Genomic DNA, 17143 nt, shown 5'->3' with positions numbered 1-17143 from the left:
TATGTTAATATATGTATTTCATATTTCGTTTGTTTACATGCAGAAAACGTTAAGCAAAAGTAACTTATTTTTAAATATACATCCATAATAATTAATAATGTCTTTGGCGGAAGAACTTCTGGCTGATCTCGAGGAAAATGATGATGCGGAGGAGTTTATGGAAGAAGAGGAACCGGATTATATACCGGCAGCGGTTGTTAAGCCGATTGAAGAAGGTTAGGTCTAATTTGGTATTTTAGTATGATTTAGTTATTTAATCTAGAAATGACAATGCATAGTATATTTATTTTTAATTTAATTTTTACAGTTGTACTAACTTTATTTTTTAACATATTTGATAGATATTTTTCTATGTTGAATAATATGCAATTGAAGTTACGCAATTATGTTTTTATAACTTTGTTACATTTACAGAGATAAAAGTAGCTTCTGTCCGGGAGCTAGCAAAGCTTCGTGACTCTGATGAATTACAGAGAGTCATGTCTCAAATAGAGAAATACAGTAAGATTCCTAGAAAATCATCAGAGATTATTGGACCTGTTGAATCTGATCCAGAATATCAATTAATTGTAGAAGCTAATAATTTAGCTGTTGAAATTGATGATGAAATAGGTAATGTACATGTAATGTTCATATTTATTGAAACCTTATACAATTTGTAAAAAATTGTTTGTTTTAATTTTCATTTTTTATTATAGCAACGATTCATAGATTTACAAGAGATAAATATTCTAAAAGATTTCCAGAGCTTGAATCTCTTGTTGTGGGTCCATTAGAATACGTCATGACAGTACGAGAGTTAGGCAATGATTTAGATAGAGCAAAAAATAATGAAACACTACAACAATTTCTCACACAGGCAACTATTATGGTTGTCTCTGTTACTGCATCAACAACTCAAGGGTATTTTTTTTCTAATACAATCTAAGATACCAAATAAGATACATTTTATCTGCAGTTACAGAACTGGTTATAAATTATTATTATTTTCATTACTATTTTTTCAACAGGCAACTTTTAACAGAGGAGGAGAAGCAAGCTATTTGCGAAGCTTGTGACATGGCAGTAGAATTGAATAATTGTAAATTAAAAATATTTGAATACGTTGAAAGCAGAATGGCATTTATTGCTCCAAACCTGTCGATAATTGTTGGAGCATCAACAGCTGCAAAAATAATGGGTAAGTTTCTCTACATGTACATTCATCCGATATCAACATGAAAAACAATCTAACAATTATATTCGTAGGGGTTGCCGGAGGTTTAACAAAACTATCAAGAATGCCAGCATGTAATCTTTTAGTCTTGGGATCTCAGAAAACTACGCTGTCTGGATTTTCACAAGTTGCTACATTACCTCATACAGGATTCATTTACTATTCTGATATTGTACAAGATACGCCACCAGTGAGTTCATAGCTTCTTCTTTGTACTGTCTCATTATTCTTTCAGTATCATATCTTACCTGTGTGAAGTTAGCCCAGCACTTTTTGAATTTTTTATTTTTGAAAATTGTGCTGAATTGTGCTACATTTGTGCTAACGTGTGCCAACTTGTACCGTTAATCCAAAGTCAATAACTCTTACGATTTTTGAAAAAATTGAAAACTCGTTGTGGTAGACCTTCGTTTGTGCCACTCCATAGAAGCCGTGAAAACCAGAATTTCAAAAAAAAACTAAATGTGCTGTATTGTGCTATGCGAGCACAGCAAGTTTCCCTTATGGCAAAACTTTCTCAGAGCAACCGTTCACGGTATTCCGCGAGGGTTGCATTTTTGCGTTACTCCGAAACCGTGAAAACCAGAATATCGAAAAACTAGATGTTGTGCTGTATTGTGCTACGCGAGCACAACAAGTTTCCCTCATGGCAAAACCTTCTCAGAAAAGTGTATTCGTTAGTTCAAAAGTAAAAGAAGGCTAAATTTTGGAAAACCAACGGTTGTGCAGTGTTGTGCTACGCGAATTTCATTTGAAAAGAAGGCAAAATTGGCAATAGCCACTCAAAAATGGTCTGTGAAATTAGTCACATTTTATATCCGCACTCAGCATTACCCAGAACCAACAACGTGGACGTGGCGGACTATTGGTTCCTTTGTTGTTGTTTTTTTTCATTTTTTTGTGGTATTTTTTATATTTTGTTTTACCTTCTTTTTAAAAACTTACAAGATTATTCGAATTTGATGAATCTTCATATTTAGACATTTATGCCACCACGTGGATAAGCAGATGAGGAAGAACGGTGTATGTATCGGATTCCTGTTTAGCTTTTTAATCATGTCATCAAATTCAATCCATCTCGTCACTTGGTACGCGTAGCCGACATAATGACAAACAAGCTATCACACCTGCAAAAACAAAACAGATGTTACCTACCTGAATTTCTTGTTCACGGAATACCGTGACGGGTTGCTCTCAGAAGGTTTTGCCATGAGGGAAACTTGATGTGCTCGCGTAGCACAACACAGCACAACATTTAGTTTTTCGAAATTCTGGTTTTCACAGCTTTTATGGAGTAGCACAAATGAACGACTACCACAACGATTTTTCAATTTTTTCAAAAATCTTTGGATTAACGGCACAAGTTAGCACAAATGTAGCACAATTCAGTACAATTTTCAATAATGTAAGATTGGAAAAGTGATGGGCTGGCAAAAAATTAGTTTTTTTTCTTTAATTTTTTCGAAAACCGTTACAGTTATAGACTTTAGATTAACGGCACAAATTAGCACAATTCAGCACAATTTTCAAAAATAAAGAATTCGAAAAGTGCTGGGCTAACTTCACACAGGTTCATATCTTATGATTATACTCAATGTCACTACAGGATCTACGAAGAAAAGCTGCAAGGATAGTTGCGGGAAAAAGTATGTTAGCAGCTAGAGTAGATGCCAGTCATGAAGATTCAGATGGCGGATTCGGTCATAGGTTACGGGAAGAAATCGAGAAAAAACTGGATAAGCTCCAGGAACCACCCCCTGTGAAATTCGCAAAGCCCTTACCAAAGCCCATCGATCCTGGTCGAAAGAAGCGCGGAGGTAAACGTGTGCGAAAAATGAAAGAACGATATGCTATTACTGAATTACGAAAACATGCAAACCGTATGAATTTCGCTGACGTGAGTATCTAGTATAACCATTTGAATAGACCTCAATAATCTATAGAATCTTCTTCATTGCTAGAAATAAATATAACTGTAAATAACCTTTGTAGATCGAACATGATGCTTATCAAGAGGATCTTGGGTATTCTCGCGGTACCATAGGAAAGGCGGGTACGGGACGCATTCGATTGCCGCAGATCGACGAGAAAACAAAAGTTCGAATATCTAAAGCTCTACAGAAGAATTTACAAAAACAACAACAGTGGGGTGGCAGTACGACCGTCAAAAAACAAGTTTCCGGTACCGCATCCAGTGTAGCGTTCACACCTCTACAGGTAACATACTTTCTCAATATCTCTTTATTGATATCATTAGATGATATCTCAATATCGGTATCTTATACGGCTATCATTATCATCATATATCAACAAGTATATTTCCATAGGGTTTGGAAATTGTCAATCCGCAAGCTGCAGAGAAAAAGGTCAACGAGGCCAATGCAAAATACTTTTCGAACACTGCTGGTTTTTTAAAAGTCAAGAAGACATAATTCTACTTACATTCTATAATTTAAAGGTTGATGCACATCATCCTCATTTCTCAACGGTTGATTGTAAATTTTATTCATGTAAATGTGTACAACTGTGATACAACAATATTCTCCACGAGAATGACATTATTAACAACATAATGTACTTTGCACACGAGTGTGACAAACTTCACGATCTGCATATAATGTTCGCTTTATTGCACCAGTATCGCATAATATTTTCTATAACGAATGCATGAGAAGTGCTACTTTTCGTGACTCCAAAGTGAAGGCGTATGGTGACAGCGTCCGAGAACAAAACCCTACGCAGTGTGAGAAGTGCGTGCGAGAAGAAAGCACTAGTGCGAAAAGTAAAATTGGGCTGACATGCGCATGCGCAGCATTTTTATTGTATCCTTAGTTATAAAGCGTCATTTACGCCACACTTTGGAGGCACAAGTAGCACTTCTCATGCATGAGTTACATAAAGAATGTTCTTCTATGTCTCATTATAATGTTCTATGAAATGATTCAATAATGCTTGTTCAATTTACAGAAAATCCTTCAAGTATAGAAATGAAAGTGAAGAACTGATTCTATTCTGAATTATCCAAAAACCTAAAATAGTGTGTACCATTATGTTCATTGGAAAGTCTAATGATGTTTTTATTGATAAAATATCAAACTGACTTTGAATGACTTTCCATTAAACATATGTGCACGGAAATTCTTTCTCGTAAAAAAAAAAAACGTTTTTTGTCTTTTAACACTGACAGTCTTTTGAATCAGGTGCAGAAAATAAAAATCAAGTTTACTCTCGCTACAAATGACATACTACTATTTATTTCTGTCAGGCTATATATGTAGGACGGTAAATGTATATCATGAGATACGTATGGTTTTTATAAACATATTTTCAAGCGGTGAATGAAGATAGATAAAATACTGGATTGCTCAGATCAAGCTAGTTAGAGTGTCTGTTACGATCCTGTCAACTGACAGCCTCCACTTTTTATCTAACCGAATTTATATCATACACTAATAGAATTGTGAGAGTACATACATATACAAATCCATATATCATTCTTACAACGTTTATTAAAAAAAGGGTATCGTCACGCTTGAAATAACATGAAGTATCACGTTGAAAGCGATAATATTTATAAAGTTGCCTGCAGATAATCAGCATGAAAAAGTCACAGAGAGACCATTAGAAAGGATTTTGCACTTTCTGACTACGTTCATGAGTTATTGAAGATATACTTCTTCAGTGATTATTGCTTAATCATAAGGAAGCAAATATAATTTACGAGAATTCATCAGAAAGTGGATCTGAATATTTCGTTTATTATCAGAAGTCATTAAAGAGTCCCTATAAAATATACAAAGGAATGCATTACCACGGTCATCTACGTTAATGCGATTTATAAGTTTGAGATTACATCCTGAAGTAATAGTCCTGAATAATCTGGACTACATCAGCATTCTGTTCCACGTATCCAAAGGATGGTTGGAGAACGCACAATGGTCTCGTGCCAGTCTCAGGATAACTCGGAGGCAATGGACCATGAGTGATAGTACAGAAATTGGAGCGGGTCCGATGTGAATGGTGACAGTCTTTAATTTGTTTCCTGCGAACTTACCGACCAACATAATGGTGCGTCCTGCGACCCAGTTGAGGCCAAAGTAGAAGCGACTGCCGGTGAACTAGTGAGAGTAAAGACAAACTGGATCCATTACCACAATGAGTAGTCGAAATTAAGAAGGACAATACATAAATGAGAACATAATTTCAAACACTAAAAACTAGTTAAATTTTATTCTTCAATCATTTAATTTGTTGTATATGCGAATAAATTTATTGTGGAATTCCTGCGCGTTTCCTTGAAAACAAAAAATCTTTCAGGATGCCGCAAACCGCGTAGGGTGACTCCACCATTGAATCGACAGGCACCAGTAAAACACGCGTTCACGTAAATTATATCTATATATAGTGATTTTAACACGGGTGTCTATTCACTGTAAGATTTCTTTGAGGTGTTCATTTACTGATGCACTTGCTCTATTTACTTATATAAATTCCTCTTGAATGAGAGGACTTTGAACTCTCTTTCGAATTTATTGAATCAAATTAATAAATAATAAAAGAATAGAGTATCGTTTGGTGATACTTTTAATTCAATACTTTATACTTCACTTTGAGTTGTAAGACCATTCAATAACCGCGGAAAGTTTATCTGAGCAGCATTACTGTAAAGACGAATGTATGTAGGGATAGTTAATCAGACAATCATCATAATTGCATACATGATGAGCAAGAATGACAGTAACAATCAGACGCGACACTATGGCACCTCGTGCATATTTGCATTTAACAAATGACACGACTCTCTTCAGTTCCTACACGAACTGCATATGGGATTGTTTCCTAATGACAACACGTAAATAGATGTAAATAACAGTGCGCTTAGACGTAGAACAATTTAGTCATATAAAATCGCAGCTTTTGTTATTAAAAAAAAAAAGCGTCAAGTACAGCCTAAAAAAATTTAACGACGAAAAGATAAAATATAGAATACATTTAAATTATGTCGTATACCGGGCATACATATGTCGATTATCAATACGTAAATCATACGAAAGTTTCTTCCATCTTGAAACGCGTCCATATATCAGTATAAAATAATCGTTTAAGTCAAATACGATTATTTATACATATATGCGCATACTTAATAAATGCTACATGAGAAACCGTTAAACACCTTCTTGAACGAAAGTTTGAGCAAAAATTCCGTTCGAAATTCCATCGTAAGCGAAAGTACCATTTTGAAAATTTGAATTCGGTACGTCGAGTCCGTTGGACAGATTTTCATGGTATGGCATAAGCCGTATATACGCATACGTATCTTGCATACATGCGTACGCACAGGTAGATTTACTAACGTAAGAACCGACTTGGTGGTGAACTTCTTTAAAAATAAACAGTGTGAAAAGAGAAGGAAAGAAACGATGTTGTCAGAAAGAGAGAGAGAGACATAGGGAAAGAAAAGGAGCAAGAAAGCAAGTAAGGGAGAGACGTACTAAGGAGGGAGACGAAAGATGGAGAAGTTGAAGTAGGATGAGGAGGCAGAGGAGGAGAGGAGGAGAATACCGGGTGGAACGAACGGACAGACAGCCAGAGCTCGGGTACTGCAAGGTAATCGTGAGTGGTTTGGTGTACTGTGGCGTGTAGCCCATGTGCTTGTTCTTTCTGTCTACGATTACGCGACGAATTAACCGAATCCCTTCGTTATTAAGGAATAAGCTTGTCTCACGTTGAAAAAGGTTTCCACGATTGTGCGAACGTTGGATATTGCTTCGGATAGAGAAAAAATTACTCGTGCAAAGACGATCTCCGGTGTTGTGAAAAATATCTAAGACATATGTAAGACACTGTCAAATACTTTTGAAGGACTTTGTGGATGAAGTGGAACATAAGCTGTGAAGAGGACGTGGTCCTAGAAGTGAAATCATGGCTACTTATAAGGACTTAAAAAACGACTGGTCTTCGCTGTGTCAGGATTGCTATGAATGCTGGACAACTGCGGGTAAGTTTTTTTAATTTTATTACATGTATGTATGTGCCATAAATTACGTGCTGGCGAAGATATGGAAGAACGTCTATTCATTTTATGTTTTTCATAACACGTACTTTCGCTGAATTCTCCGCAACTCGTATCTGCTATATTAGTTTATCTGCGAGACAGTAAATATCGAGTGAGGCGAATGACAAAATTATTCTATGAATTTTCATCGTAAACAAGCAACCCTTCGGCTATCGTATACATGGGTCACCTTCGGCGACACAGACTCCGTATTTATATTATTGTCTTTGACATTTTACTTATCCATTGTCTTCGTGTACGCCCTTTCGAAATTGCGAAATTTCCAAATTTTTGTCATAAGATTCTACAGACACGAATACCCAAAGCGTAACACTATAACATATATACCATCGAAAAATCGATCTTCACGTAAGCCGTAGCTTCGATCACGCTTTCTTCACGCGAATTTCTACCGTATAAATGTATATACACAACCCAATACTATATCCGTAGTAACACGCAATTCACAATTCACGGAAGATGCTTCTTACATGCAAGAGTAACTATTCTTTTGGTACTCTATACGTATATGTAACCGCCGTAACCTCCTTACGATAAAATAATTCCCAGCGATCCACTCAACAGTACCGCGAAGAAGATCGATCGATCTTGCATTGCACTTGAGAAGATTCAATGCAAAGTAAGCAACGACTTTCGACTATATATACATATATATAACGTGATCGATGGCGTTCAATCGATCAGGAAGTACATAAAGTGCAGAAATGTCGGCTTTCGCATCGATTGCTTATTGATTAATAAAAAGTGAAACGGGAAATGAAAAAAGAAGCCGTAATACTTGAAAACCACTATTTTTTACACTACTTGGCTATTACTGTATAATACAGCAATGTGTATGTACATACCAGCGAAACTAACTCATTAGTTTAGTCTAAGACGATTGTATAACAACCCGTCTTACTATAGGCTAACCGATGCAGGCTGTTTGTACCAAGAAAAAATCAGGACAACCAGAGGCTATTAATGAGCGGTACCCGAAGTCATTAACATTGACGAGAAGTGACTGTAGCCAAGAAGTTATTTCAAATGACCGTTGCGTTATAAACATAGCGTCGTAGGTACTCGTGACGTATGCGAATACTTTTCGAGCGGACTGTCAAAACCCGTATAGATTCGCGCCACAGGTTTGCTTCTCCAGGCATACGATAGGATCGCGAATTAAAGTGAAAATACATTGCGTAATCGGTGCTAGTTATTATGTCAAGTGATATTTGCATAGGATAAAGCAGCAGAAGCGAATATATCTTGAGAATCTCTATATCCAGTGTACCGTGCGACAACCTAACCTAACTTATTCCTGGAAGAGATAGCAAGTTTATTTATAGCAACTAGTATCGACATTAACTATTTTATAATTACGCAGTTTGATTTATTAGGATCGTAATGACTATACTTACTGTAGAATATTTTGTATCGATCGAAGTAAAAGTGTAACGTAACTTGACAATTAATATTTATCGCGATATTTTATTTTTGATTTGACTCCAGCTTCTATTTGCGATTTATCGTATGAGTATGCTTTGTACCTATAGCATGTCTAAACGTATAAGTAATATATGTGCAAATGGTATTCTAAGTCAAGACAAACTGCACAGCGTGAGGATAACATGTGGGTATTTGCATTAAGGGGTATGCACACGTCAGAGCATATATTCACGCATGTATGTACATATTGACCTCCAGAGGATCAGCCTGTAAGGCTTTAATGAGAAGTTGGCTTGAGCCTATCATCATACGGCTGCATTGCACATGGTGCAGGTGCATCTGCAACATTTTCTCGCGTGCCAGCAGGATCGGTGCTGCATTTGCGAATGCATTGCTGATTTATATCGTGCAACGATCGTCGCTGGATGTCGGTAATGTAGGTTTCTCTAAATCACGCAGGACTTTATCACCTGCTCTTGTCGTGGATCCGAAAAATTATTGATATTTTATCTGAAATTCAATGAACGATGAAATTATGAAATTCATCTCGTGGATGAAATTTACTTTGATTTTTTTTTTCTTGTAGCGATCAACATCAACAACCTGCTAATTATTACTTAAAGTTCTGTTTCGCCGCGCGAGCTGTCACACACAGCTGATGCACTTTTCTTCGCGCGGCATTCAAATAAGGGATTATCGGCCGAATGGCCTTACGAGCAATAGTAGCGCGAACCTCATTAGTAATATGCTCTTACGATTGTGAAACTGCCCAGTAGTGCAGCTGGCACCTCTTTTTCCTCGAAGTAGATCGCTTCGACGTTTATGAACAGTCGAGACGCAAGATGCTAAATATCCAGCGTGAAATCCGACACGCTTCGCTTATAAGTTTGCGATCGTGACTGTCCGCCATTTTTTTTTATTTCCAACACGATTATCTCCTTTGGAAGTTTAAATTCGTTCGACGTCTATTTTCTGTTTTTATGGATACTCCTAGTCATTGGTAAAAATAAATTATAAATTTTTTTTTTTTGAAATAAAAAATATTTTTTTTCTTAAAACACACAGGATAACGCAAAATGTACGTACGTCAACTCGTCACCGTAACATATCACGCATGGTAAACGAAAATTGACTGCAGGATCTTTTGAATAAAAAAATGCAATCGCGTGATTGGCATAATTAAACGGTGACTACGAATCCTCGAATAATAAAATATATTCGATTGTCGTTCCGCCACGTAACACGAAATTCGCATTATCTTGCGCGACAGGATTTTCGAGCGTGTACAGAAATTTTTCTAAAAAATTACCTAATCCTTGTAAAGTCATTTACACGGTAACCCAAGTGCTGGAAGATTTTTAAATAAAACTTGCTTAACCGTCCATATCAAATTCTACATTAATCGGTCGCAATTGACATTTAATCACCCGTTATATCATCTCATGTTTCACACTCGATTTGAAATGCGCGCGCAATTTCATTTCGATCGTTTAATCGTTTGAATTATTGACTCGGTGCGATACCTAAAGCAGAGATAACGCCTTGCCGAACGCCACACCCCCGCATTCTCAATTGCAAATACCGATTCATTTCACTTTGGCATTTTCTGCCACGGATTTCTCTACTCATCGTAACGCCTTCAAGCTTACGCCAGGTCGGTTAAGATTTCCGTGAGAAGATACGCGAGATATGACGTTTAGCCGTGAGAAGAATTTTGAATTCTTTTTAAATCACGAAACAATCGTTTACTAGCCACGCTTTGTTATCCACCATTCAACTTGGGTGGTTAAGCGAGAACTCAACTTGGATCGTTCAACGCGAATGGTACCGTTATGGTCGGTTAAGATTTCCGTGAGAAGATACGCGAGATATGACGTTTAGCCGTGAGAAGAATTTTGAATTCTTTTTAAATCACGAAACAATCGTTTACTAGCCACGCTTTGTTATCCACCATTCAACTTGGGTGGTTAAGCGAGAACTCAACTTGGATCGTTCAACGCGAATGGTACCGTTATGGATCCTTTATATATATATATATATATATATATATATATATATATATATTACGCAATAAAAATTGATTACTACCTTCGTTAACAACCGCGTACAATCGTTATACATATATAGAAAAAATTAAGCTCTCGTTATCAAGTCATTTAATAAATTCTCGTTCGCTTTCTCACAGAATTAATACACCGGTCTCGGCGTTATATTTATATGTGAGGCCACGACTATACACGTGTACTGTCCGAGAGCCCATTCAAGTCTACAGTAGTATATGTTCCTGCACTGCTGTCTGTCCTCTCAATCGAATACTTACTATTCTATGCTCTGTCGTGTACAAGTAATGTTGTACACACCGTGAATGAATCTACAGGGTAATACCAAATGGAAGTCGTCGCGTCATTCTTACAATCCTAAATCGAATATCTCAGTCTGGTACAGTCCGAATGAGTAAGTTCATTATTATCATTATCATCGTTATTATTATTATATATGGCTTGAACAAGCGTAAAACTTTTTACAGAGTCAAATAAATTTCTTGACCGCTCGCGACCGCCTAGACGTAGTCGTTGAAAATAAATATTTCGCACCGGTTCCCAGGAATGTCGCGCGTTTAAATCTGAGGGAGAAGAAAAAAAAGAATGAACATTTAATGACACGTCCGAGTTAATTAACGACGATACTCGCGCTTAATCTGATAACGAAGTCACGTGTGAACCAACCTGTACACGAGTAGACTCGGTCTACGGGTACCGTTAGCGCACAAACTTTGAATTCAGTATAAGGCATTTCGTATCAGCGTGCGAAGTCCGCACGTATCTCGCTCGCGTGGCGTCTTCTCCGCGTGCGCTTGCAATAGAATCCCAAGCATTTGCGGATACGTTGCGTGAAACAACGACGCGAGACGTCGTCATCGATAGCTGGATGGTAGCGCGCGCGCGCGCGCGAGAGAGAGAGAGAGAGAGAGAGAGAGAGAGAGAGAGAGAGAGAGAGACGAACATTGAGAGGTGAAAGGTGGCTGCGAGAGAGATTTATTGCGGCCATTTTGTTTATGGCATTTTTAGTGGACAAGTGGTTTTATGAAAGAGCCTGTATACGAGTGTTAGATGCGCGGGAATCTGCCATAAGAAATTACGTGTCGTTCGGTCGTGCCTTGAGAACGTATGATTGTTATTATGTTGGTACGAGGAAAATTGAAAATATTAAATTCCGTTATATCTAGTGATTTAGCTGATAAACACGTCTGCTCGGTGGCGCTGCCATCGGTAACTACTGGTAGAGGTATCGGCCATGCTCGCCATGCTCGCCATGCTACTTTCGAGAGTCGATTTGTAGGTTATGTCGATCGATAATTATTATATCAGTTTAGTCTCTAATATGCTAACATCTCCATGTGGCGTGACGGAAATGCCATATTGGTGGCTGCTTCGCGTATGTTTAGTTTTGCTCGCTTGTTTTCTTTATTGGATGCATCAGCCTCGATCGAATTTTCAATAATCGGCGAGCTTCACGATACATCTGCCACTTGAAGTTGGCTGATCTTCGGTATACGTTTCGTGTACGTTAACGTTATCGTTATATTTATAACGTTACCGTGTACGCCTCGGTATCGCAGTTAACCGCTTTGTTTGACGCGAAGAGGTGAAATACGAGGTGCTGCTTTCTCAGTTATCGTGACGTTTACGCACTGGCTGTACTTACAGTGTGCGATTAATCGGGAATATGAGAGATGTGGATGCTCGAATTATGGCGGCTGATACAAGCACGAGATCTTATGATTGACGTTGGAAATCTTTATTGCGGGAGTTTGTAATTAAATTTTTTTTACTTTCGCGCCGTATCGAAAGGCGAAGAATATCGGTGCTTCGCGTTTTTTTTTTTTTGGTAGATAAAAGGAGGGAAGAAAAATATAATGTTTGGGCAATTGTCAAATGTATAGGTAAGCACGGACGTTATCGGACAACCAGGCATGTCGAGTTGATGTATCTTTGTTACTCTTGAGGCATACTGCTGGTAACTTTAATATCGAATTAATGGCGTCAGTGCTGTAAAAATATTCGCTCGACGCTGTTTATTATGTACAAGTGGCACCTGGATGACCTCGTGAAGAATTTTTTTTTATATATCATTGAATTATGCAGGTTTACCTAGTGACGATGAATTGAATTTTTAACGTAATTGAAATTTGTCGTTTTCGGTATGAATACGTATTATTATTGTTATACGAGGAAAAAAATAATAATTTACAAGGACGAGAAGGTACGACTGATCGAAGGTGTTCCCGTATAGACAGGGATTGCATTTAGTTGTCAGAGAGAATTTTTGAATAATTGAAAGTAATTTGTGCTGGTAACAAAGATTCGAGGCTGGGATAGTGTTTTTGTTTTTCACGGAGCTCTGTTGGGAACAGGGCGGAAATGAAGTATAATTTGAAATTTTGTTTCGATCAAATTATTTTGCGCTAATTTATACATGAAATTTCCAAATATTGCGTGCTGCTTAAAAAAATTGTACTGTTTGAAGAAAAATGTTGACTTTTGCAGAAAAAATGAGAAAGTAAGAAAACTGGAGCTGAATATATTTTCTTCTTTGCGTATCTGCTGGATCGGCACGTGTTTATCAGTAGAGCTAAGCGAACGCGTAAAAGGAAATGTTTAGAAAGTACGTGCAAGTGGATATGGGACCTTTTGAAAGATCCCGTCGGATCACGAGTCGATCCAAAAAGATCGGACGATCTGACACCTGGAAACAAAATAGCCATTCGTCTACTGCCAATGGGGTAATGGGACTCTTAGTACGACGAGCGAACCTTTATTTTTCTCCTTGTGAACGCGCGCAAAACATTGGTCATCGATAAATAATACAATCGAATATTATAGTATAATCATAGATTTTGTTGTGGTAAGGATCAACATACGATAACAAGATCCGGTACATGAATCCTATTTAAAGTGACCTTTTTTCTCTTTCTCTCTCCCCAAAACTCTCTCCTCTCGTTAATTTTTGAACGAGTTCAACGGATCGCTAATTGGAATAAGAAATCGACATCGGGCGGCCTACGTGCCTTTTTTATCTATCGTTTCAGCAGGGGATCGCTGCTCTCGATTAACTTCGGGCGCCAGCAGCAGGCTCCTCGACCTATAGCGATCTTCGATCGGTCGATCGATAGATGCATCATCGCAATTTCCTCGCCGGCCAGTTTGACGGGCTCTTGCCAATTGTCAAATAGGTTAGTTTATTGTGACGAGCAACGCGGGCCCGCCGCTTTGCGTTCTTAGAGAAAGGCGAATACGCTTTTATTGCGATATGCCACCGAGGTTCGTCGACCCACCAATCCACAATGCGAATCCACCCACCGGCGATCGGTAGGTACGTTGACTCCTTATCGAAAGTCCAAATTAATAGCCTAACCTAATTTACGTGTACAAGTGTACACACTTGGCATAGAAGCCACGTGGACTGGTTTTGATATATAATTGAGATACACTGCTCCTCCAGACCATTTCTCACTGCCGTTCGGATATGGTTTAGCAAGAACAGCTTTGACCTATGAAAGTAACGGGCAAGCTTTAACAGCCGAATACGGCTTGTCGATCGTAACAGGTGACAGCTTGGTAATTTCTTGATCTCAAGTGTCTGAACGATATTTTCGAAAATTTATCAACTGCCATTTTATAGAGCGGCACGTGTGTTTTATTTTTTGTCTTACCTATACAAAACTTGACTCAAGACCCTTTTCACTCCTGTGCATCCTGCCACGGTGAATATCTATGTCCTTTGTAGTTTCACGCTGTAGAGTTGTCTCATAACGCGTAACATTTTTTTAACAGTATCGTTCCCTTAGTACCAACCGACAATGCAAATTACATTGTAACGTCCATCATTTTCCAGGACAAGCTACCCAGGGCACAGGGTCGTTCAAAATAGTCTCTCTTAACTTTCAGTCTCCTACGTTCCCCGCATAAACAGTATGAAGGACGTAACGCTCTTAATGCCAAGTTTGCCCGCATATAATTAGTTCCAGATGACAAATCGTATCTATATGTATATTATTCGTCTTGTTTCGCTATTTATTTTTCGTCAATTTTCTCCGACTTTCTTTTTGTAAAATTTAACACATACCAACTCTCGTCCATAGGCACGCCTCAATAGTATTCCTCGCTTCTGTCGATCAATCGACCCGATTTTCGATAAAAATGCGTTCGCCCGTTCGAACTGCTATTTTACGCGCCACGCAACCCAATGAGGAGTAACGTCTTTTGGACTTTTCCTATTTACCGTTACTTCGGCTGTTGATACAGTTTGGCCAGGATTCGCATGCTTGCTCAAAACAAATAGCTTCGATACAACGCTCACTTCAGGTCGCTGTCATCCGACACGACCTACCGCTTTGTTCACAAGTCAATCTCTCGGTCGTGAACTGTACAAGCAGTTGGGCTACTTCAATTTCTATTGTTGAGATTCGAGATTCTTGTCGATTGTTTTGCATTAACATGTAGTCAAGGCTTTTATTCCTTGGCCGTTATACAGACGGAAAAAAGAGCAACTTCGTCTCTCATACTGCTGGCCGCTAGAGCTTCCTCTATTTTCCGCCCTGCCGTGCAGCGCCATCCTATGGATTCAACTTTTTTCCAGCGGAGTCTGGTTCTTTCCACTTCGGCTGCTTTTTTTTTTTAAATTCTACCGACATCACCTGCAGATAAACGGTCGTTTGATGTTTTATCGATTCATTTTACTATTGCTAGAGTTTCAGAAAAATTTGGATCACTTTTATTGAATAACACGCGTTTCTCATCGGATTCGGGGGTTCGGTTGTGAATTTTAGATGAATTCAATTAAATGGGATACTCGTGACGTTAATTAATGTGAAATTCTTCGGTTAGGACTTCCAGTCAACATCGTACGTGATGTATATGGAGCTAGATATGGATTTGGCAATAAATAACGTTACGCGTGACAAGGCTGCAGAGAAATGGGTGAATGGATGACACGTTGAGAACTTTATTTGTTGTCTGGTACTACGTATTAGTCATAACGACACAATGCTCGCGGGCATCGTCTTTATCGGTAACAGTGAAAACGGGAGCAGCAGTGCCTTTCTATATACATATATTTAATTGCGAGGTACCCTAGCTATATGGGTATCCGCAATTAATGAGAGTGACAGCCGTCAACGGGTAATTAATGAATAATTAATTTTTTCTATAAGTAATCGCGTGTTGTATATACAACGTATATATATATATATACGAGAATATGAAAAGGAAAGAATTGTGCCTTTTTTACTTTCGACTTTTGACACTTAAATTCATGTTCGCGCAAGTCATTTGCCAAAATCGTCGATGATTTAAATGTTAAATATTCATCGTGACTCCAATAATTAATGAAATAGCATCGAACGTATAATTTATAAATTTAATCGTCTCCTGCGTACATCTCAGGCTCAGCCATTAGATTCGCACGGGTCCTCTTGCGCGATGCATAATTGAAATAGTCGAAGCATGAAAACCGTGAAATTCGTTTCCCACCTAAATAATCACGATTCACGTACATCGCCTTGATGCTCGTTAGAGGTTAGGTTTTAAGCGCTTAGTCCTACAGCTGCGTGTACATTATCTGCACAGGGAGCCATGGACCAGCGTTCCGACTGTCTTCTTACTCGATTCGAACTCGTAATCAGTGGTACAGATGGATTCATTGATAATTGGCTATTAGAAAGCTGACTAGTCGTCGGGATCTATAATAATTATTCGTACGTGCTGCGCGCGCAGCTCTCATTGGGAAGCGCGCCTTCTAAGCTTCGCTCGAACCTTGTTTCAGATAACCTCAAACACGTTACGTACGAAGATATCGGAATGAAATTTTATTTTGAGATCACTGAGTATTTCTTAATTATTGCATGGGTTCGGCTGGCCATAACTGTACGTAAGGTGTACGACCGATTGGATGGTATTTTTTTTTTTGAATTTTTTTTTTCAGAATGACGGATTTTGTCTTATCACGTTTGCATATAGCGTTGTCTCACTGTCTTGGCCCTTGGACTGTTATAAAGTAACTTATACATAATATGTCTTCTCCGCGAACGAGATCTTGAACGAACGCGCGTTAGCCACTTCCTGCGAAATCAAGCGAAAGTAGACCGAAAAGAAGAGGACAATTTCGCACGAGTAACGCTGGCCGGTTTTTTTTTTTTTGCTTCTTTTTTCGCACTCACTCGGTATCCCTAAAAATTCTTATATGTATACGTACAAGCCTTACGAATTTTCTCCACCATTATCATTAGTCTTGATTGCCACGCGTAAACCGTGTCATCATTTCCCTATAACGATCAAAAACCTGTATCGTTCGCATCAAGCATAATCATGTACGTAAACGAGCCCGATTTCATTTTCTCTTTATATTTATTTCCAGCGGACGAACCT

The 17143-nt window shown here is 38.3% G+C and overlaps 2 protein-coding genes across 2 annotated transcripts in view; both read left to right on the top strand.

Moving 5' to 3' along the window:
• On the top strand, positions 1-4454 carry LOC107268064 (U4/U6 small nuclear ribonucleoprotein Prp31). The gene is made up of 8 exons (XM_015740435.2): positions 1-215; positions 415-612; positions 699-903; positions 1011-1180; positions 1249-1406; positions 2823-3113; positions 3209-3433; positions 3544-4454. The coding sequence occupies exons 1-8, from the start codon at positions 98-100 to the stop codon at positions 3646-3648; spliced, it is 1470 nt and encodes a 489-aa protein (XP_015595921.1). The 5' UTR covers positions 1-97; the 3' UTR covers positions 3649-4454.
• A 2111-nt stretch (positions 4455-6565) lies between these two features.
• The window catches only part of LOC107267858 (cerebellar degeneration-related protein 2), a 41839-nt gene continuing 31261 nt past the window's right edge, over positions 6566-17143 (top strand). Inside the window, exon 1 of the mRNA XM_015740034.2 lies at positions 6566-7214. Coding sequence (XP_015595520.1) covers positions 7139-7214 — 76 coding nt within the window. The 5' untranslated portion in view covers positions 6566-7138. The remainder of the gene's footprint in view (positions 7215-17143) is intronic.

Source organism: Cephus cinctus, unplaced genomic scaffold, assembly GCF_000341935.2.
Source record: "Cephus cinctus unplaced genomic scaffold, Ccin1 Ccin1_scaffold0029, whole genome shotgun sequence".
NCBI lineage: Eukaryota > Metazoa > Arthropoda > Insecta > Hymenoptera > Cephidae > Cephus > Cephus cinctus.
This window is presented reverse-complemented; position numbering and strand designations above follow the sequence as displayed.